Raw genomic sequence first — 23095 nt, 5'->3', positions numbered from 1 at the left:
TGCGAAAATGTTTTTTTTTTATTAGGTTGGTGCGAAAATGTTTTTTTTTGTATTAGGTTGGTGCAAAAATGTTTTTTTTTTTATTAGGTTGGTGCGAAAATGTTTTTTTTTTATTAGGTTGGTGCGAAAATGTTTTTTTTTGTATTAGGTTGGTGCAAAAATGTTTTTTTTTGTATTAGGTTGGTGCGAAAATGTTTTTTTTTTGACGTTCAACATCAAAAGATCATAACTCCTTTCATAATAAACTTTATTAATCAAAATAAGAAACATTAGAATAAACACATTTTTGCCAACGAGAAACACGTTTATTTATCCCATTAGCATAAACATCGGGAGTTCTAGAAGCGATGAAATCATTGAAAGCCGATTTGGCATCATCTCGACTTTTGAAGCATTTTTTGCGCAGAAAGTTGTCGAGATGTTTGAAAAAGTGATAATCAGTGGGTGAGAGGTCCGATGAATATGATGGATGAGGCAGAGTTTCGTAGCCCAATTCATTCAGCTTCTGCAGAGTCAGTTGAGCAACATGCAGGCGAGCGTTGTCATGGAGAAGAATTGGTCGCTTCATATTGACCAATCTCGGGCAGAATCACTGGTGCATTTTGTCAATTGTTTGCAGCACTTGTCTAACATAATCATCGGATTCAAAAAGTTGTGATGCAGGAGACCAGCCACAGACTACCAAACAGTCATCATAACTTTTTTTGATGCAATTTCAGCTTCGGAAAATGTTGTGGAGCTTGTCCAGCATCCAACCATTGTGCCGAACGTCGCCGGTTGTTGTAGAGGATCCACTTCTCATTACGCATCACAATCCGCTCGAGAAACGGATTGTTTTTGTTGCACAGAAAACACCTCAAAACGACAATTTTTTTTTATTATCGTTCAATTTATGCGGCACCCATTTATCCAACCTTTTTGACTTTTCCCTATTTGCTTTAAATGGTGAATGACTGTCGAGCGGCCGACCTCGAGTTCAACAGCAACTTCTTGTGTAATGTAATGTACAGAAAATCAAATATCACTGCGACATTCAACTAAAAAGCGAAAATTTTCACAAAGGTCAACCATGCATGAAAATTAGCTGGGATTTTGTGAGAATAGGAAATGCTTAAAATTCGGCAAAAATAATGCGAGATGATTGAGAGTAGTGGTTGCCAATCTGGAGATTTTCAATAAAAGACATGTTTTTCGATGTTCGTTAATCAAACAACAAACATGCTCTCCCCTTTGCAATCTTTTCAGGAGCAGAAAAGAAGGGAAGTCATTCAAAGTTAATATCCTATAACTTTTGCTAATTTTTAATGGATTAAAAAGTCTAGTTACACACACACACATATATAATATATATATATTAGGGAAATAGGTTTATTCAATTATATTTTACCTTTTCTTTAGACCAATCCTTTAATTTATGATGCTTAATGTAATTACAGAGCATATAACAAGTAAATGACAAAAGTCTTTATTCCAAAATTTATTTCAAGATGTCGACCATCTTACAACGTACCTTAGGAAATAAATGGTAAGATGGTCAACACCTTGAAATTTTGGAATATAGACTTGTCATTTATTTGTTTATATATATATATATATATATATATATATACGCGTGTGTGTGTTTTATTTTTTATCACCATTTTATCTGTTTAGTTACACATGTTTCGGTTACTGAATCATTTTCGATCCAGCAACTTTGTCAGACTTTACAGAAATGGTTATTATTTCTGTAAAGTCTGACGAAGTTGCTGGATCGAAAATATGATTTGGCAACCGAAACATGTGTAACTAAACAGATGAAACAGTAATAAAAAAAATAAAACACATATTTGCTCTGCAATAGTATTGAGCACTCTTCAGGTTTTTACTAATTAACATTTTTGCTATCTATCTATATATATATAAAGCTGAACGTCTGTGTGTGTGGTCACGAATAGGCTCCTATATGGTTGACTATTATAGAAAACTGATCACATATAATGATAGAAGATGTATCGAGACATAGGAATGGGTATGTTTGATCTGGCATAATGATGATTCATTAAAATTGTGGGGTCTTCATACGCGCCTGGTCCACAAAGTATGGAAATAAAAAATTAAAAAATACGTTTACAAGTGTTTTTGATATAGATGTACATAAAACTTTGATAAGTATGTTTTAACTTAAATAGGGATGGTATAATAAAATTGTGGGGTCTGCGTTCATGCCTGGCCTCCATAGAATTTATTAAAGTTTGTGCCTATCTATCTGCGTAAGTATACTTTGATAATTATGTTTCAGTTTGAAGAAATATGGTATAATAAAATTATGGAGTGTTCGTTTGTGCATGACCTCCATAGAATAGAAATATGTCACAAAGTTTAAGAAGGTTTTTTAATATAGATCCACAGAATATTGTGATAAGTGCTTCAGTGTGAACAGGTATGATATAATAAATTATGCGGTATATATATTTTATTTTTACTTTCATCATATTTTGTTTTGGTTTTGATACCCCTAAATTCGAAGCTATCTCTTTACAACCCTTCCTTTTCATAACTTATACTTTAATAAATCAGAGTCCATTTTCTGTAGGCTGTTTTTGAACCCAGTCAATGACGGGTACTTTTGCTAGTATATATATATATATATATTCTGGCCCTTGATGACAGACCATCCAGGATTCACTTGAAAATAATGGCTAGCCTTATCTATGAAGAAAACTACTGACCAAGGGGGTGGGGGTCCATATTTGCACAGCTATTAAATTTGGAAGACCTCAAATGGATGATACTCATATCTGTAGAAACATTTTTTAAGTGGAAAACTCGAATTTTGAGTGGTCAAAACTGCAGACATATTTCCCCATTTTTGATTTTTCTTCCCATTTATGAAATATCTCTCCATCAGCAAATTTGTTATTCGCATCATAAACATGCAACCACGTGCATGTTTACATTCTAAAGATATTCAAATAATAAAAAAAGAAAAATGTGAGAAACATTTACAAAGAAACGAAACTTCATTTTTTTTAATAAGAAATCATTTTTATTGTAGAGAATACAATTTATTTGAAAAAAAAAAAAAAAAAAAAAAAAAAAAAAAATGAACCGACATGAGAAAAAATCCATTTTCAAGAAAATAATTCAGTTTATACATACATACATTATATATATATATATATATATACTGGTCTAAATCCAGAACAAAAGAACTCAATGGACTCAGCTAACCCTCATATTAGCGGAGAAAGTATGAGAATTTCAACCATTTGTTCAAAATACCGCAAATATATATATATATATATATATATATATATATATATATATATATATATATATATATATATAATCAGCTCAATAAAAGATAAGTTAGATTCGTCAGAGCTACAGTAGTATGAATAAGAGGTTAAAAAAAGGAATACATGATCCTTCACATGTTTCTAAAAAAATTCAAATCAAAACAATTTAAATTTGTGTAAAATCATTTCAAAGATGATATTAACTTTATTAATATGCAATCTTTAATTGTTTTGGTTGGAATTCTTACAGCATATGTAAATAATCATATATATTCTTTACCTCCTTTTAACTTATATATAAGAAGCATAAATTAAAACCGTAGATTAAAATTTACACGTAAAATTTATTTTCCGACAGAATACGTCAAAAAAGAGATAATTAGATCTATTATTAATTTATTTATAAATTTAGATAATTAATCATTTTTTTTTTGTTGGAGGTATTCTGTCGAAAAATAAATTTTACATGTCAATTTTAATTTACGGTTTTTATTTATGCTTCTCGTGTTAAACTCTGCTTTCTATTGTTGTCATATTGAGCTTTTTCATATGATTGGGATTAATATATAAATATTAATATTGGACTCAAGTTTACATTTGCTTTTGTCAAGTAAACTTTTTTTATTTACTGCCTGCAGGTGTGTGTGTGTATGTATATATATATGGTTTCAGACACAGTTATTAATCACAAAGTTAAACGAGGGAAAAAAATATTTTCAGATATTTTTCTAATGCACAACTGGAATGGCTTTGTACAAAATAAACAAGAATTCATTCCCATCAAACATTTGTTCTGATTTCAAATCAAAACATTTTTCATATGTCAAAGACATAAAAGAGACGTGAGGAGGTTCAAGTTTGGAAGAAAATGTGGTAATCTCCAAAAATACCGTTAGGACTTACAACATGGCCGCCAGAAGAGTCAACAAAAAACTGCGAATAAAATATATAAAACTCGTAATTTCTGTTTTTAAAGTGGGTTGTCAATTTTCTTTATGAAATATACTTCCAAAATAAACTATTACAGTCGTTTAAAACGTAATAGAAGTATTATTTTTTATTTTTTAAAAACAATGTTTACAAAATGTTTACGCACGTTAGTAGACATTTTGTAAACATTGTTTTTAAAAAATAATACTTCTATTACGTTTTAAACGACTGTAATAGTTTATTTTGGAAGTATATTTCATAAAGAAAATTGACAACCCACTTTAAAAACAGAAATTACGAGTTTTATATATTTTATTCGCAGTTTTTTGTTGACTCTTCTGGCGGCCATGTTGTAAGCCCTAACGGTATTTTTGGAGATTACCGAAAATGTTTGGTTCTCGTTTAGAATTCCCCCTATATAAAAACACAAGGAAATAAATAAAAATCTTTATGATGAATATACCCATGACGAAACGAAAATATCATATTCCAAAAATCATATAAATTGATCAAGTAGTTTTTTCATAAAGAAAATTTTTAAGTGATTAAAAGGGGAATACATAGGCATTACAATATAAATCTAGTAAACATGAATTATCTTCCCCTTCTTTAAAATTTTTTTTTTTTTTTTTTTTTCAAAATGGTGGAAGATACAGCCACTCCTCGAATACTCATAAAATGTCATTTTCTTTAGTTAAAAATTATCAATTTACTTGATCAATTTCTGATTTTTGGAATATGACATTTTCGGATATGTACATCATACAGATTTTTATTTCTATTTTTTAATATAGAAGGAAATTCTGGACAATAACCATTTTATTTATTTATTTTTTTAACAATTCACAGAATCGTCTCTCCAAGTGAAAGAGAAGGAAAAAAGGAATATTACGAGAAAAAAAAATTTTTTTTTTTTTTTAGAAAAGTCCACATTTGGACAATAAGAATGGTCTTGTGAATCACCAACCAAACAGAGATCTGGACTTAAAAAAAAAAATATTTTGTAGGAATAAGTTAGAAAAGGTAAATCTGAACTTAATTTTTTTATTTTCGTCATAAAAAAAATGAAAAGATTTTTTAAGACACAACCAGAAATAAGTTTTTCCAATTTTAAGAAATGTTTGGAACATAAAAATCATTTTCACACATTTTTTATAAGTTTAGTTTATAGTGAGGCACAAGGCTGTAGGGAGGGATTGCAAGATTATGTGCAGCACCAACCTTCAAAACAAGGCGGATCTGCCTTGCTTTGTAATTCAAATTTTTTTTCTTATTGGAAACAGATAAGTGGAACCATGGATTTATTCATATTGGAGGAAAATGCAAAATTATGTAGAAAAATTAAATATTAAAATTTTTAAAAAGTTCTTTAATCGGGTCACATAACCTTTCTGATGACATAAGAAATGAAAACTTACTGATGCATTATGGTCGTGTATAAATTTGTCCTGCAAATCTTGTTATCTCTCTCTGATCAACATTCTACCAAGAAAGGAGTTTGTACAGTTACAGTATATTATGTAAATGTTTCAGCCGGGTTTTAAGAGAGAACGTATAATTTGTGCCGAAGATTGTGAAAATGGCCGTTGGAGGAATTAAAGTGTAGAGATTCATGATTCTGCAACTTCTTTTATCACGGTTTACACATGTACACTGCTTCCAATTTTACTTTTCAACACATTTCATCCAATTGGTAGTATATATATATACGTTTTATGTTTTTATTACTGTATCTTTCTGTTAAGTTACATTATTGTTTCAGCTATGCGCCCGTTTTTTTTGGACGTCTGTAGCTTCTGTAAAAGTCTGAGGAAGCTACAGACGGCCAAAAAAACGGCCGGGTAGCTGAAACAATAATGTAACTTAACAGAAAGATACGGTAATAAAAAATAAAACGCATATTTGCTCTACAACAGTATTGAGCACTTTCTTCAGTTTTTATTAATTACCATTTCTACTATATATATATATATATATATTTGAATCCTTTGAGATGAGTAATTTGTGTATTTATTTATTTATTTGCGGACTGTTATCCTCATCATCATAGTGGTTGTTGTTTCCCCACATTTCAACCAACTCATCCTCTGGCTTTCTTCAGGTGATTAACTGTAACGAGATACGAATGCTGAGTCTTGTAATTGTATCCCCAGTAATTACTGCCTTCCATAGTTGTTGTCGTCTCACCACGTTTTGGCCAACTAATCCTCTGGCCGGCTTTGGGTAGGATTGAAACCGCTATTTTCAGACATTATTCACCTGGAACCGTAGTGATTCAATGCCTCTATCTATTGCGTCATGGGTTTCTAAGACCAGAGGATAAGTTGGCCAAAACATGGGGAGATAACTAGGAAAGGTAGTAATTACTCAGGATACAGTTAAGAGACTCAGCATTCTTATCTTGTTGCGGTTAATCACCTGAAGAAGGCCAGAGGATCATTTGGCTGAAACGTGGTGAAACAACAATTAGGAAGATGAGCATAATAGTCTGCAAACAAATAAATTTCATTTGACAGATTCTTTGTACATATATTTTGATTAATAATTAACTTTGTAGTTACGACCTAGATTTAATGCTAGATGTTTCCAGATATTAAAAGCAACTCTTAGCATTTCTGGTGTATTCATCAATTTTATGCCATTAATTCTTCACCATTAATTTTATTCTCCATTAATTTTATTCTCCAATCTTTTAGTGGAAATTACTTCCATGCACAAGAACTGATGTAACAACGCATTCAAATAAGTCATGTTTTATCGCCGTGAAAAGATTTGACTTCCAAATCGATTTCATCCTAAGACGCTTCAAGAAATTAAGTCAGTGAACCATGCTTATTGTTTAATGATTAGAGATTGAATTTAATGTAAATCTGAAATATTTGAATTTTCAAATGGAAGCTTGTGTCAATATTACATTCCTTAAAAAGTAAAAACATTATTCAATATTCATTAATTGAAGTCTAATTACGCATTTGTTAAAATTGCACAAATATTGATAGCAGCAGAATTTTCATGAAAAACTTTCACACTTTTTCCCCACTTTGCATAAAACTAAATATAGCTCACGTTACAACCCCTAACATCTAGCAGTTGTTTTTCAAAATTCATGATCAGCTAATTAGTTTAGAAGTGAATCCTATGCATACATGCTAAATAGACACAATATATAATATATATATATGTGTGTGTGTGTGAAAAAATGACAAAAAATTATATTCCAAAATTCATGATGTTAACCATCTTATAATTTATTCCTTTAATTCAGTTGACATTTACAATTCTTGACAGTATCTGTTTCGTAGCACAAAATCAATCACTTAGTTATTATATCAATCAGTGAATCTATTTTGCCCTTAACTCATCAGAAGAAATAGCAACAATCAATCCGTCAAAAGGAAATAAAGTGATTTGACATGATTAAAATCCAAAAATTGGAAGAGAAGCTGCAAATACCTTTAATATGTTTCCATTACGCCATTTTGAATTTGAAAAATAAAGTCACTAGACCCAAGTATTCGTACTAAAATTCTCTATTAATTTATGAACATTCTACCAAATATAGAGGAAAATATTCTATTCAATTATATTTCAACTTTTATTTATACGAATCATACAGATGCTTAACGTAACTATAGAACACATGACAAATAAATGACAAAAATCTATAATCAAAATTTCAAGATGTGAACCTTTTAACATTTTATTTCTTGAAGCATGTTAAAATGATCAGTTCTTGACAGCACTTGTTTCGTAGCATAGAATTATTCTTGTAAATATGTCAAATTTTGAATTTATTCCGCCCTTACTCATCAGGAGAAAACTCAACAACTTTAAAAGAAAAAGGAATATGGACATGCTTATAAAATCTGAAAATCGGAAGAGAAGTTGTAATTGTGTTTTCTTTTAGTTACACCATCTTTGAATTATATATCAACTTTCTGTGAGGAGTATCTCTAGGTCGATATGACTTTTTGTTATTCGTTTTTTATGTATATCCTTAGCACTAATGAGTGCTTATCTGGTATAACAATAATAATAAAAAAAAAACATATGCAGAAAATCATATATAAAAATTATCAGTAAAAGGCTGAAACAATTGTATGCTTATATAGAAATATACTAACTTAACCTTCTTTTGGATAAGCATAAAAATGAGTGTTTCTTCCCACTGCAGTGGTATATTATAAAAGTGTATATATATATATATATATATATATATATATATATATATATATATATATAAATTTATTCTGTTTTTTAATGTTAATCCAGAATGACTATGTCAATGCAATGTATATTTTGCATCTTTTTTTTTGTTGAAAATATTTTTTTATTTCGCAAAATCAGAATTAAGGTAGTCTTTCTAGGTTAACGTTAAAAAAAAATGCAGAATAAATGCATACACACACATTATATATTTAAGAAATTCAAGAAAAAAAAAAAGATTATGTTATTAGAGAAAAGAGAAAGGGAGGAAGAGGAAAAGAGAGAGCATCTATGTAATGTTTATTAGATTTATAAAGAAGGTTGTAGTTAATATCAATGATGTACAAATTGTTGTAGTAAGAATTAAAAACAAAAACAAAACTTTTTTAAATTTAAAAGAACTAAAAAAAAAACAAACAAAAAAAAAACTTGGGTTTCGTTTCATGGACTCCATTTTTTTTGTGACCTAAGACAAAGCTTAGATTGTGATTTTGACGGACTAAAATTTGAGAAACAAATATTTTTTTAATATTTACATGCAGGTTGGTTTCATCTTAATCAAGAATCATCAGTGTGGCTAGATATAACCGTACCAACCGTCATAGGATTAAGAATCCTAGACTGAAGTCAGTTTTTGACTTGACATTTTTGCTCCCATGGCCATCGAGGCAGCTGTACTATAAAAAAAGTAAAATAACTATATTCGTTTAATGAATACAATCAGCCTCTCTAAAGTGTTGATCCAAGGGGAGGAAACTTTGCATATTTTCATTACATATTTATCAGTGTTGGGACGATTATTCAGAATCAAGAATAAAAACAAAATTGTATATTTTTTGATGCCAAAACGATTCTTTTTATTTGTTTCAAACCTAATTTTCCCAAACAATTCTTTTTATTGTTTTTATTTGTTTCAAACCTAATTTTCCACAGTTTGTATGAATGAGAAAATGATAAATATTTATTGAATTTAAACTATGAGTAAAACTAAAACCTATAGATTATACCCAACATGTATTTTTACGTTTGCGAAAATATATGCACATATTGCATGGGTTTTGAAGAAATCAGACCCCTCCCCCTCCCGACTATATTAAGATTATGATTTAAAAAGAATCGGAATTGGCAATTATATTGCAATCAGAATAAATATTGGACTTGTCCCATCACAATTATTTATACGAGATAGCATGAGAGAGAGAGAGGAAGAGAGAGAAGTGAAAGAGCAAAAATTTGACATAAGATGGCTTGATTTTGACAGACCAAAATTTGAGAAACAGAGGAGATATGAAAGCAAGAACAAAGAGGCACAAGATGTAGCGAAAGAAGTAAGAGGAGGAGGGGGGGTAGAGAACAAGATCAGTTAAGCAGCTTCGTCTCGGGAACAAAACAAAATATGATTTCATGCTTTTGGAAAAATGACTATTGAATTTTTATGTCATCTATTCCAAAAAAAAGTGTAAAAAATATCAACAATCAAATAAAAACAAACATTTTTGTTTTAATTCTGTCTTTTGTCAGACATAACAGGAATGTTGCTGTTTTTTTTTTTTTTGTTTTTCATGAAAACTGCTCAGTTTCTTGAATGACGGTAAAGATGAGGAGTTGAAATATCAACACCTCCGGGAAAATTGAATAAAACAAAAAATCTTCCTCCTCCCTGAATTTCTCAGAGTTCCAAATGGTCAGTTGAAAACTTCAATTTTGGTGCATGTCTGAAACTGTGGCTCTGAAAAAATATATTGAAATGAAATAAAAATTTGAAAAAAAAAAAAAAAAAAAAAATTATCTACAACTTGAAAAGTAAATTTGATAAAATTGTTTTTAAATTACTGAACCACAATTATTTTTAAAGATTTTACAAATTAGTTTTTTTTTTTTTTTTTTTTTTTTTAAAATGACAATGAGAGTCACTTTTTTTTTTTTATTCATAAAATTTTATTTCCTTATTTAAAAATAAAAGTACTTGATCAATTTACATGATTATTGGAATATGATGTTTTTGTTCAGTCACGGATACGGCCTTTTCTTTATTTTTGTTTATTAACATAAGGGAAGTTCTAGACAAGAATCAAACATCCTTTGACGAAAAAAACTTTTTTCTGTGTCGTTAGTGATACGTAAACCCATGAATGCCGTCAATTTTAAGGTTATAGTTAGAACTTTGTATTTAACCATTTATTTCATCCATATGGATACACAGTTCTCATTTCATCAGCTATAACTTGGCGGAAGAGTTAATTTACATCACTATCGCCTGTAGTGAGGATTGAACCATCAACCTTCAGAAGTCTGTCACTTAGAAGTGGTTGTTATTGCTGCATATTAAGCCTGCGAAGGAACCTCAGAATGTCTCGGTTACATAAACCATGTAAGTTGTCCAAAATGGTGTTTTATAAGTTTTTTAAAGTAAACATCTGAGGAGTATGTGACTAAATATGCAGCAATAACAATTTCGCAGACGTGTTAGTTACAATACGCAAGAATATTTTAATGGATACATTTTGAAACGTAATAAATGACCAACTGAGAAAACTTAAATATTGAATGGTGTTTTTTTAAGATAAATATTTGATGAGTATGTGACTAAATATGCAGCAATAACATAATTTTGTAAACTTGTTAGTTGCAATACAAAACAATATTGTAATGGTTACATTTTAAAATGTAATAAATGACCAACTGTTTGGAACTTGTTATATTACACTACATATGCTCTGGAACTCAATAAAAAGGCATTTATTGAACTTTAATGTTTTTCTAAATTTACAAATTTTATATTGAAAAAATTTTTTTTCATTATAAAAAACTTTATTTATGAGAAAGGTTTTTTTTAATCCATTACGATTGGTATATACAAACAGAGTATGTTTCAAGTAAATAATTAACATATATATATATATATATAAGTAATGCCCCTGACCCACTTCCAGTTGTCTGATCTAGCTGAAATTTCGTATGTGCAATGATTTATATCTCTACGGGTTATGTGGCAAATTACAGCTCTGAACTAATTGTGGTTTCTGTTTTACAGGTGTTTGAACTGAGTCAGGTGTGAAATGAAGCCTGTTGAATGTTGAGCAGTGATCCAGTTTTTGTATTTGAAAGGACGCACAGGAGACTTTTGATGAAATGAAAGAAACTTATGGTGATAATGCCCCATCATATGACCTTGTAAAACGCTGGCATTGTAAATTCAAACATGGGCGGAAGTCTGTGGAAACAGCTCCCAGACCTGCCCCCCCCCTTCTGCCATTGATGAGGCATCTGTATGTCAAGTTGAGGCTGCCATTTTGGAAGATCATCGCATTACTATTCGCCAAATAGCCAAAGATGTCAAGGTTAATACAGGGTCTGTGGAAACTATCATTCATGACCATTTGCATATGCATAAGGTGTCTGCCAGATGGATTCCCAGGTTGCTCACACCATTCCAGAAGCGAGAACGCGTCGAGTGCTCAAGGATGAATTTGGAGATATGCCAAGAAGATGAGTCAAAGTTTTTCAAAAGACTGATTACACAGAATGAAACCTGGGTCCATCACTATGATCCAGAGACCAAAGCAGTGGAAGTACTTGGACTTACCACCTCCAAAGAAGGCAAGAATGCAGCCCTCCGCTGGCAAGGTCATGCTCACAGTCTTCTGGGACCAAGATGGAGTAGTGATGACAGATTTTCTAGCAAAGAGTACCACAATTACAGGAGCCTATTATGCTTCACTTTTGAGGAAATTAAGGGAAGCTATCAAAATCAAGAGGTGAGGCAAGATCAGCAAAGGTACCCTCCTCGTGCAGGACAACGCTCCGGTCCACAACTCGCATGTTGCCAGATCAAAAGCACGGGCGTGTGGTTATGAAATCCTTCCCCATCTTCCCTACTCTCCTGACCTTGCATCCTCTGACTTTCACCTTTTCCCAGCCATGAAGTTGTTTTTGAAAGGAAAGCGTTTCCCAGATGATGCAGCCTTGATTTCTGAAGTCACGTCGTGGTTGGAGGACCAACCTGGGGTGTTCTACAAAAACGGTCTTCAGAGCTGCATCAAACGATGGGAGAAATCCATAACTCTGTAACTCTGGGTGGTTCCTATGTAGAGAAAGACTAATAACTGTGCCAAGTTTCGTTGCTCTACTGCTATGAGAAGTGGATCAGGGGCATTACTTGTGTGTGTGTGTGTGTGTGTGTGTGTATATATATATATGAGCGAGAGAGAGAGAAATTAGCGTGTGCATTTAGTCAAACATTAAAAAATAAAAATTTCTACCTCATACCTTTTTTTTTTTTTTTTTTTTTTAATTTGTCTAATGCTTTTGTGCTAAAATTAAAGAAATTAATGTAGATTCCATATGTATCATAAACATTTTTGATTCTTTGTCAAATCATCATCAGGTGAAAAAGCAAATTAACAAAAAAGCTGGAGAAACGAAGAGAAGGTAGCTGTAAAATGGGTGCATAAAGGCATTAACAATTTTGTGATGCCAGAATTAGTGTCACATGATAAAAATGTTTTACAGTAATGATTTTAAAATATTGCTACTGGTTTCATTAAAAATGTTATCGTGGGTTGTTGGGCTTTGATGCAGATAGCTTTGAGTCTTTACTTTTTTAAATTGGTTTCAGAATTATTTTAGTGTTTTTAATTAGGATTTGTAATTATGTTTTTGTAGATGTTGGTAAATTAGAGTTTACAAGATTATATATATATATATATATATATATATATAATCAAAATGGGGAGCTTGCTAGTATATATATAATAAGATGGAAGTGTTAATTTTTATATTTTTCTGTAGTAAGTAATAAAAATAATGTAATAAAAAAAAAAAAAAAAAAAAAAGTAAGAATTGCCACTTTGGAATAATCATTAACCAACTTTAAACCTAAATAGCATTATTTTTTCTCATATTCAACCCTAAACAATGCAAATTGCCACTAATACGTATTCATGATGCACAATTCCATGGATATCAAAGACGCATCACTTTGATTTTGCTTCACTCCTGACGTGCTTTTTTCAGCCTTGATGACTTGGGATGCTTCTGTTGTGACGACTTTCCTTTTGTTTCTGAGTCGTATCTGGACAACCATGATTTGTCTCCAGTTATCATGGTGTTTAGAAATTCTGGATCAGTGTTTGTGGTGTCCAGAAGGTCGTGTGCAACTTGAACACGGAGGTTCTTTTGTTCCAGCAACAACAACCTAGGCACCAATTTTGATGCCACTCTGTGCATGCCCAACTCATCATGCAACATTTGCATGTGCGGAATCTTTACTCACTCCAACCGCATGCTTCAAACGACGATCTGCCATCAAATTTCACACCCTCTCAACAACAGCTGCACTCCGAGCAATTTGGGGCCTGCTAAAACGCTGGCCACTCTCCACTTATGTGCGGCCATTTTTGAATCGGTTGAACCACTCCTTAATTTGTGTTAAACCCATCGTATCTTTTCCAAACACCTGATGAATCTTATGAATTGTTTCATTTTGAGAATCACCAAGCTTTTGAAAAATTTCATGCAGTAATGTTGCTCGACACGTTCAGTCATCTTGAGAGAATCGGTAATCCGACAAACACGTTGTATAGCACCTCACTCAACGACCGACAGGCAGCGACTGACATGTTAAAAGTTCACCGAAAACTTTACGCATGAAGGGGTCTTCCTTTACTGTGTAGAGTGGTATTGCGCTATTGTCTATTTCGCATGGGAAAAATAAAAGTCTGATACTTTTTAGATGGACCTCATATATCAAATTTCAACTCTGTAGACCAAATATTCAGAGATGAGTTTGGTAGAGATTTTTCGTACACAGACAAGGTAACATATATATATATATATATATACATAGTGTGTGCTAGAACGTTTTCATCTTAAATTCTATGCAATTATGCAGAATGTAGAAAATAATCATCTAATAAGAAAACAGAAAAAAATTATATATATATATAAAAATTATATATATATATAATATATATATAATATATATATATATATAATATATTATATATATATAATATATTATATAATATATATATAATATATTATATATATATAATATATTATATATATATAATATATTATATAATATATATATATATATATATATATATATATATATATATATATATATATATATTATATGCATGTTTTTCAAAGAAACATACAAATTAGTTAACCTTCATGTAGTCGCTTGCGTATCCATAATTGAGTATATTAAAAAGTTTTTAATTTTTTATTATCAATATCAGAGCAAGAAAAAAAACCCCAACTTTATAGGTATCTCTATATATTTTATAATGATGCTCTTTCTAACTAACGGTTTATAATTAATGCTTTCCATATTGTACTTTCATATTATTGCTTCTTTGGGGCGTCTTACTTTCCTCTCTTCTCTGGTTCATAAATTTTACTTAGTCTCACAAAAGCAGACAATTTCACTTTTCTCTCTCTCTCTATAGTCAGCCATAATTTGAACATCTCCATGTGTTATGGGTTAGTTCACTCTTCACATAACGCCAAACACATGATTGTTCATCAAAACTGCCATCTTTGTTTTCAATAATCCACAACAAGTAAGGGAGATGACTCTAACAACTAAATACAAAGGGAGACAACTAAACATGGCTTTCTGATATTCTTTTAGTTTAAATTTGAAACGATGCACTTGTCAGGAAAACGTTTAATCGTACCGTAACATTGTAAAAATGAAAGCCAAGATGAGAAGTGTAGTAGTCGGTAATCTTCTATTTCGGGAAATAATGACATGCGCCTTGGTGTTTCAGCGGATTGTTTTTGGACATCTTCGAGTGTGCTTCTAAAACCCTATTCGGGAATGGCAGTATCTGCTGCATGAGCACAGAAAGGAGGATGGTGTGCTGGGGCCTGTGATCTTTTGTCGTTGCTTTCTGCGTCGTCTGTTCTCTAGCAACAGGTTTCTGTTGTCCTCTTCTTTCCCCACTGCCTGCTGTATGACACCTTGCCAGCTGCCCAGGTTGATGTCAGTTTTAGGTCGTGTTTGCATACTTCCTAGTAGTGGAGAACCGGGCGACCTCTAGGACACTGTCCTGTTTCCAGCTTGTCATACAAAATGCCCTTGGGGATACGGTTGTCATCCATCTGGTGGACATGACCCAGCGAAGTCTGCACTGACAAGATGAGAATAGTAGCCCCAATAATCGAAATAAGTTATGCATGCATCTTTAACAAATAATTCAATCATTTTCAGTTAAAAAAGTTGAAATTAAAAAACTACACAAAACAATAAGGTTTTTAATTTCTTCTGATTATAAAAAAAAAGGAACACGCAAAAGCAAAAGCAAACAAAAATAAAAAACCAACAACAAAAAACCAAAAACAAAAAACAAAACAATAATAGCAAAATAAAATAAATCAGAAATCATTATTTATAAATTGGAATTTGTGCCATTGAGAAAGAAGGATGTGTCTGCAGCTTACCCGTGACTTGTTTCCGTCACGATACAATTTAATGGCAACAACAGAATTTACAAGAGACTAAGGAGACTAAAAGAAAAAAGAAAAAAATAAAACCTATAAAGTGTGTAGGATTTACCTACAGGTTTGGCAGGTTGAAGCCTAGGAGCCCAAATCTAGGGAACGTCTTCAATTTTTTTTAAAGGCATTCATGTCTTCTTCTAGATGAGAGAGTGGGAGATCGAGGGGGGAATCACAAGTAGAATAGCCTTGGATCTTCATGTGAATCTAGCAAAAAAGCAAAAGAAAATACCATAAATATTGAATCAAAAGCGACAAACACCTTAAGCTATAAGCGAACAAAATTGTATATACTAGTGGATGTATGTGTACATGCACACTATATATAACAAAAAACAAAAAAAATATTACCAGCCATGAGAGTCGTTATGCTGTCTTAATTGTCCATAAAAGAAAAAAAAAACTTTAAAGAATTTTAATTCCTCAACTGCTTGTAAACGGATTTTTCTACAAACCTGGATTACACATTTGGCTTATTGCAAACATTTTGGATTTTAATTTGGGTCTACATGTCAACAGTATAATTCTGGATTCTTTTTTATGGGAACATTGGTTTCGATTATCTTCTCATATTGATAATACTTAACCTCTCCACATCTTTTTATCTGTTTTTTTTTTTTTTAATTCTTGACTTTTAATTTATCCTTTCATCAATAAAATTTTTTTTCTCCCCATTTTATGAACTCTTTTCACAAAAGAGTTTTTGCATTTATGACTAACTTTCATGTAATGCGGTTTCAATTAATGTCAGTACCAGCTAATTCATAGCTTCACTGGAATCTCGTTTGCTAATATGTTTCCTCTGATGAGAAGAATGTATTTCTTTGAAACTCCACGGATTAAGGAAATTTCAATATATCTTATTTGACTATCCTATCAATAAATTAAAGTCTTAAATTTGTATTCATATATATATATTAATGTTGGGAAAATTAATTTGCATCAAGAATCACAAATATCAAAACTTTTTGGGGTATCGGTATTGGAAAAATTCATTACTAATGAAAAAATTAGTAATAAGCATGGATTTTTAAACTATGAATACGATTAAGATCTACATATCACCCTAATAATTTTATGATAGGTGAAAATATATGCATATATTAGATGGGCTTTTATGGTAGTTTGATAACAAAAATTTAAAACAAAAAATTAAAAAACCCAAACAACTCTACAACTAAATATTTAGAGTCAGAATTACACTCGGTAATCGTACTGGAATCAGGAAAAATATTCAAATTGTCCTATCACCATGAGGGGCATTCCAAAAGTAATCCCTCCTATTTTTTATTCCACCCAAATAGATCAAAGAGGATTGTTGTAGATGTTGCCGGTGTGAAACTTTAAGAAAGCAACCCCTGCCATGGATATGTTTCAGAAGTAGAGATGCGTCATTGAATTCCTCCATGCAGAAAAAATTAAATTGATCAATATTCACTGGCGCCTATTGAACGTTTATGAAGCCAATGTCATTCATTTCAACATAGAAGATGGGTTCGTCGATTTCAGAGTGGCAGATAGAGATGCAAGTGACAAAGTGCACTATAAACTTTTACAACCAAGGCATCAAAAGAGGCTGACAAAAAGTGCATTGAGAATGGTCATCACTATGTAGAAAAAACAAATTCTGAAGCACAAAAAGTTGCTTATTTCAATGCTACCACTCTCGTCTTCATAGCTCTTCAACTTTTGTTTTTAAATTAAAAAATAGGACACATTACTTATGGAATAACCCTAGTTATATATATATATATATAAGCATTAATATGTTGCTACAAATTGATGAGCATGTTTCGGTCAGCAAGTTGCTAGTAACTAGAGACCTCTTCAGACAATATTGCTTATAGAATTAAAAACTAAACTTTTATATAAACAATATCGCCTGAAGAGGTCTCTAGTTACTTGTAACTGGCTGACCAAAACATGCTCATGAATGTGTAGCGACATATTAATGATTATGTAAAACAAATAATAATATTATAAATATACACACCCACACACACACATATATATACACACACACTGAAATATCAATGCACATGTGAAACAAATAAAAAGTATATCTGATCCTATTTCGGCACTCTTATATTAACCTCATTAAAACTTCATTGGTTTCTTTATCTTTGGAATATATATATATATATATATATATATATATATATATATATATATATCTATAATATAAACCTGAATGTGTGGGTGTGCCTGTCTGGTCACGAATAGGCTCCTATATGGTTGACTATTTTAAAAAACTGATTACATATAATGATAGAAGATGTAGCGAGACACAGGAATGGGTATGTTTGATCTGGCAGAACGCTGGTTCATTAAAATTGTGGGGTCTGCGTTCGCGCCTGGTCCACAAAGTATGGAAATAAAAAATTAAAAAATTAAAAAAAAAAACGTTTACAAATGTTTTTGATATAGATGTACATAATACTTTGATAAGTATGTTTTAACTAAAATAGAGATGCTATAATGAAATTGTGGGGTCTGCGTTCACGCCTGGCCTCCATAGAATGGAAATAGGCACAAAACTATAATAAAGACTTTTCATATCTATCTGCGTAAGTATACTTTGATAATTATGTTTCAGTTTGAAGAAATATGATATAATAAAATTATATGCAGTTAACTGGTTCGAAATAAAAAGGGATAAGTTTCATAACAAGCAACTGTATATTTTAAATATGATCAATCGGACCAAGAAACTGAAATCAAACATTACTTGAAAAATTTAAAGCATAATGCTTTCACTTTACTGTCTGAAAATGTGTGCTATGGTAAAATCAGATGAGCTTACAGTGAAGGAAGAAGCAATAAAAAAATTTTGTTCATAAGTAACGATTTATGCATATAATCTATATATCTATAAAGTGAACGTGTCTGTTTGTCCGTGTATTTCCTTACACAATAACTCTGTCAATTTTTAGTTTTCAGACTCAAAATTTGATATACAGGGTACTGAGATTGGGGGAAATCTTTGTAATCCATTTTCGGCCAGAAATTTGGCTGTGAAGGGGTCAAAATTCAACGATTTGACCTTTGAGAACTCTACCAAACTCCTCCACCAAGTTTGGTTATGAGCACTTGAAATTTTAGATATAGGTTCCTTGGACATGGATCTAACTTGATTTGAGCCTACAACAATAAATTTTAAGGGGTCATAATAGGGGTCAAAGTTTAAAAAAAATGTGACCTCTGCAGTCTACCAAATTACTCAGACACTTTCTGGTCTAAACATTTGAAATTTTACATAAACAGTATTCAGAGATAGGGCAAGCATTTTAATCGGTTTGGGTAAAAAATTTGAGCTACCAATATATAAATGTATGTATGTCTGCCTAAAACTTTTGACAGAGGCGACAGATTTTCACAAGATCAGTATCGTTTTGAAGCTCGACTCTTCAGAGGACAAATACTGAAAAATTGGCTAAAAATATTAATTTTATCACTCTCAACTGGGCACTTTTCAACAGGGAGGTGTTAGTTGTTGTTTTGTTTTTTTACGGCATTTCAACCCTTTTCAGGTTATTTAATGCCCAATGCTGAAGATTTTGAAGAAACATTTTTTTAATAGAATATATTTGTTGTTTTTAAGTCCGTTTCTATTTAACCCATAGTTGGGACCCTAACATGTACTACCACTCCGGGTCAGAGTGAACCTGGGAGCAATGGCAATTAAAGGGTGGCTCCACACTCCCCAAAGCCCACAAACTGCGGCCTCACCATCGGATATAGTTTAAGGTCATATCTAGGACCTCGACAGGGAGGGGTCGCTTTTTTCGTCGATATTTTCGAAAGTCATCCCCTCTTTTCGATTGATTAGCCTTAACTTAAACCTACATCACTTCTGGTTTGGCGGTGGTTGTAACAGCAAAGACATCATGTTTTTCCCCGTTCTTTTCCTCCTTTGCGGTACGGGTTCGAGCCTGCCTTCTTACTACCACTTTCTGTTTTTTTGCTCAACAGACACCTCCAAACACCCGGGCAACGCCGGGTTATAATTGCTAGTATTGATCAAATTGTTTATGTCGATTGATAGAGTCATTTTAGAATTGAATTTCATTATAAACATTAAAATAGATAAGCTTTCATTTTTAGGCTAACTCAATAAAGCTGGGAAGCCAGAAAAAAAAAAAAAAAAAAAAAAAAGTAACACAAATCAACTTTGATGCCAATCATTCGTCCGAGTTAACCTTTCATAAAATGGAGTTTGCAAACCGGCAATTACAGAAGCATTTGCTTCCCACCTGACTACAACCTGGATGTCTTCAAGTCCAACGTAAACAAATTCCTGATGAACCGCCCCCTTAAGTAGACATTTTTATTAAACCCCCACACTAACGTACTGTACATGCAATAACCCTTATCCCTGAGTGGCTTCCGGGCCTTGATAAGTGGTGATCACCTTGTAAAAAATGAACTTTTGAATTCACTGATGAATGGAACTAAATTGAAGTTGCCAGAATTGCAAACACATTCTTAAAGTGTTCAAAGTGCACTAAAATTAACAACGGAAGCTTCTGAATCAGTGTATGGGTTTGAAGCAAGACAGGCATATAATTACAAAAGTGTTGCGCCATCAAATGAAGCCATCATTTGCTTTTAACGGATGTTACATACAATTTCATACAATATGTTCATCAGAAGGATACATGTTTTTCTTTTTTTGTCTCTTTTATAAATAATTTACCTATTCTTTCAATATTTTAAGATGTTATCGCCGTTTCAGCTTAAAAAGTTAAAAAGCAGAATGTCAGGACTGTCGATGGTAATAAAGGTTGTTTTTTTTTTTTTAATTCTAGTTATTTTTTTATTGGTTTTACCTTATCTTATTTTAACGAAACAAAATGGCAGCCTTTTCTCATTTAAATATTGAAATTAAATTTTTTTTTCTAACCAATTTATAGTTAAATATATCAAAAATAAAGATTCTTCAGTTCATTTATGTAGACGATGTTTGATATCATTTTCTCAAATACCGGTGCAAGTAAGAAATATAAGTTTTAGTGGGAATATTTATTATATTAATACACAACCTTTTCAGGGCCTAGCCAAGTGGATTAAAGAAAAAACAAAAAAAAAAAACGATCTCCTCTAATGATTATGCTATATATCTTTATCATTTTGAATATTCAAAATACTTTCTTTTTTATTTTCGTGTATAAACAAACAATAGACCTGGTTGGATTTGAACCTAGCATGACTTATTTCTATTTTTCGGACTACTGTTCTCATCTTGAGCGTTATTTTCACAATGTTTCGATCAATATAACCGCCGCATTTCTTCAGGTGTATCTTTTCGAACTCTTTCTATCAAACTTATGAATGCATACAGAATTTTTACCGGAACTCTTTATCTAATCCACAGGAGTAGCATGCTTTCTAGTTCCATCAGCCATCAATTGTATTTTGTGTGTCACCCACACTGATGATTGAACCTTCAACCTCCAGAACAGTGTAATTTTTACAACTGAATTTTACCAAGTATATTATCCACTGCAGGTTATTTCTGAATTCTGCGCAGATAACCAAGTTTGACAAGATACACTGTAAAGAAGCCAACATTCGTAATATCTAATTGACATTTTAAAAACAGCCTTGTTTCTAATGAGAAGCTTGGCAATGAATATAATCAAATTTAATGCAAACGTGAAATAGGTAAAAAGTAAAAATATATATATATTTAAACAGGAAATATGAATTGGAACGAATACATTAAGGACATTGTGAAGGCTGTTGCAGGGAAGGTGCGCTCTCTCTATAATACTACTCACACCTGAAAGTACCCTGCACCTCTACAAAGCCACCTTTCGCCCAGGCATGGAATATTGTTGCCACATCTGAGATGGTGCATCTACCACTAGTCTCTCCATCTTGGATAGGTTCCAAAAAAGATTTGTCAATCTAATCGGTCCCACTTTGTCAACTAAGCTCCAGCTCTTGTCCCATCGCCACAATGTTGCATCTCTGTGAATGTTTTAATGGAATGTGTTCTGATGAACTCGTTGCACTTGCACCCTGTACATATCCCTGACAAACTCGTTTAGTAATAAGATCTCACCCCTTCACTGTTGAGGTCCTAAATGCCAAAAAGCTTTCTATTCTAAGTCTCTTCCCTTGAACAGCAAGACTTTGGAATTCCCTTCCTACTTTCCTAGTCGTACTGATATGCAGAAGTTTAAATATAGCATAAACTGACATTTTTCTTAATCATTCCTAGACATGGTCCCAGAAAGTAGCCTTTTTCGTCCAAGTGGTGATATGCCTTGTTAGGAGTTAATGTTAAATAAATAAATAAAGCTGGTTGAGTGTATATGTGAGTATACATCTGGGCTGGTGCATCTACCACTAGTCTCTCCCTCTTGGATAGGGTCCAAAAAAAGGGTCTCCAATCTAATAGGTCACGCTTTGTCAACTAGGCTCCAACCCTGTCACATCGCCACGATATTGCATCCCTGTGCCTATTTTACAAGTATTTTAATGGAATGTGCTCTGATGAACTCCTTGTACTTGTGCCCCCTTGACGTACATATCCTCAACAAACCCACTGAGCAATAAAATCACACCCCTTCACTGTTGAGGTCCCTAAATGTCAGAAAGGTTTCTATTCTCATAGTTTCTTCCTTAGAATGGCTAGACTTTGGAATTCTCTTCCTGCTACCTGTTTCCCAAACTGTACTGATATGCAGAAGTTCAAATGCAACATAAACCAACACCTCAGTCTTTCTTAGTCATGGTCCCAATTAGTAGCCTATTACATCCAAGTGGCAATATGCCTTGAGGTGAAAGTAAAAAAAAAAAAAAAAAAAAAAAAAAAACAAAAAAAAAAAAAAAACAAACAAAAAACAAACAAACAAACAAAAAACAAAAACAATAAAAAAAAAAAAAAAAAAAAAAAAACTGTGTGCAAAGGGTGAGAAGGAGCCAAAGATTCTCCAAAGAAAGAAACAAAAACAGGTGAATTTTGACCCAAGGAAGTCCATCAGAATAAGATATAAAACAAAATGGCATTTGAAGGGGGGGGGGCAGATGACTTGTAAATAAGCTGAAAATATATTTGTTACATAATTACATAAGTAGTTAAAAAAAATTTACTTTTTAAGTAGGGGGGTCACATTCTTACATACATTTAGTTAACGTAACCTGATCACCCACTTCTG

The 23095-nt window shown here is 32.0% G+C and overlaps 1 protein-coding gene across 3 annotated transcripts in view; it reads right to left on the bottom strand.

Annotated features, from left to right (window-relative positions):
• Positions 1-8700: 8700 nt before the first annotated feature.
• Positions 8701-23095, bottom strand: part of LOC145293698 (uncharacterized protein C3orf18 homolog) — a 63652-nt gene continuing 49257 nt past the window's right edge. Inside the window, exons 5-6 of one of the 3 annotated variants that reach the window (XM_080140112.1) lie at positions 15992-16136; positions 8701-10146 (exon numbers count right to left, since the gene is read on the bottom strand). In XM_080140112.1, the coding sequence (XP_079996238.1) occupies positions 16038-16136 (99 nt within the window). In that variant the 3' untranslated portion in view covers positions 8701-10146; positions 15992-16037. Of the gene's footprint in view, positions 10147-15987; positions 16137-23095 lie in introns of all 3 variants that reach the window. The other 2 variants (XR_013869749.1, XM_080140113.1) reach the window with 2 other exon arrangements.

This window comes from Euprymna scolopes, chromosome 15, assembly GCF_053919585.1.
Source record: "Euprymna scolopes isolate OS-2025 chromosome 15, ASM5391958v1, whole genome shotgun sequence".
Taxonomy (NCBI): domain Eukaryota; kingdom Metazoa; phylum Mollusca; class Cephalopoda; order Sepiida; family Sepiolidae; genus Euprymna; species Euprymna scolopes.
The sequence above is the reverse complement of the archived record's forward strand: the minus strand, read 5'-3'. Positions and strand labels throughout refer to the sequence as shown.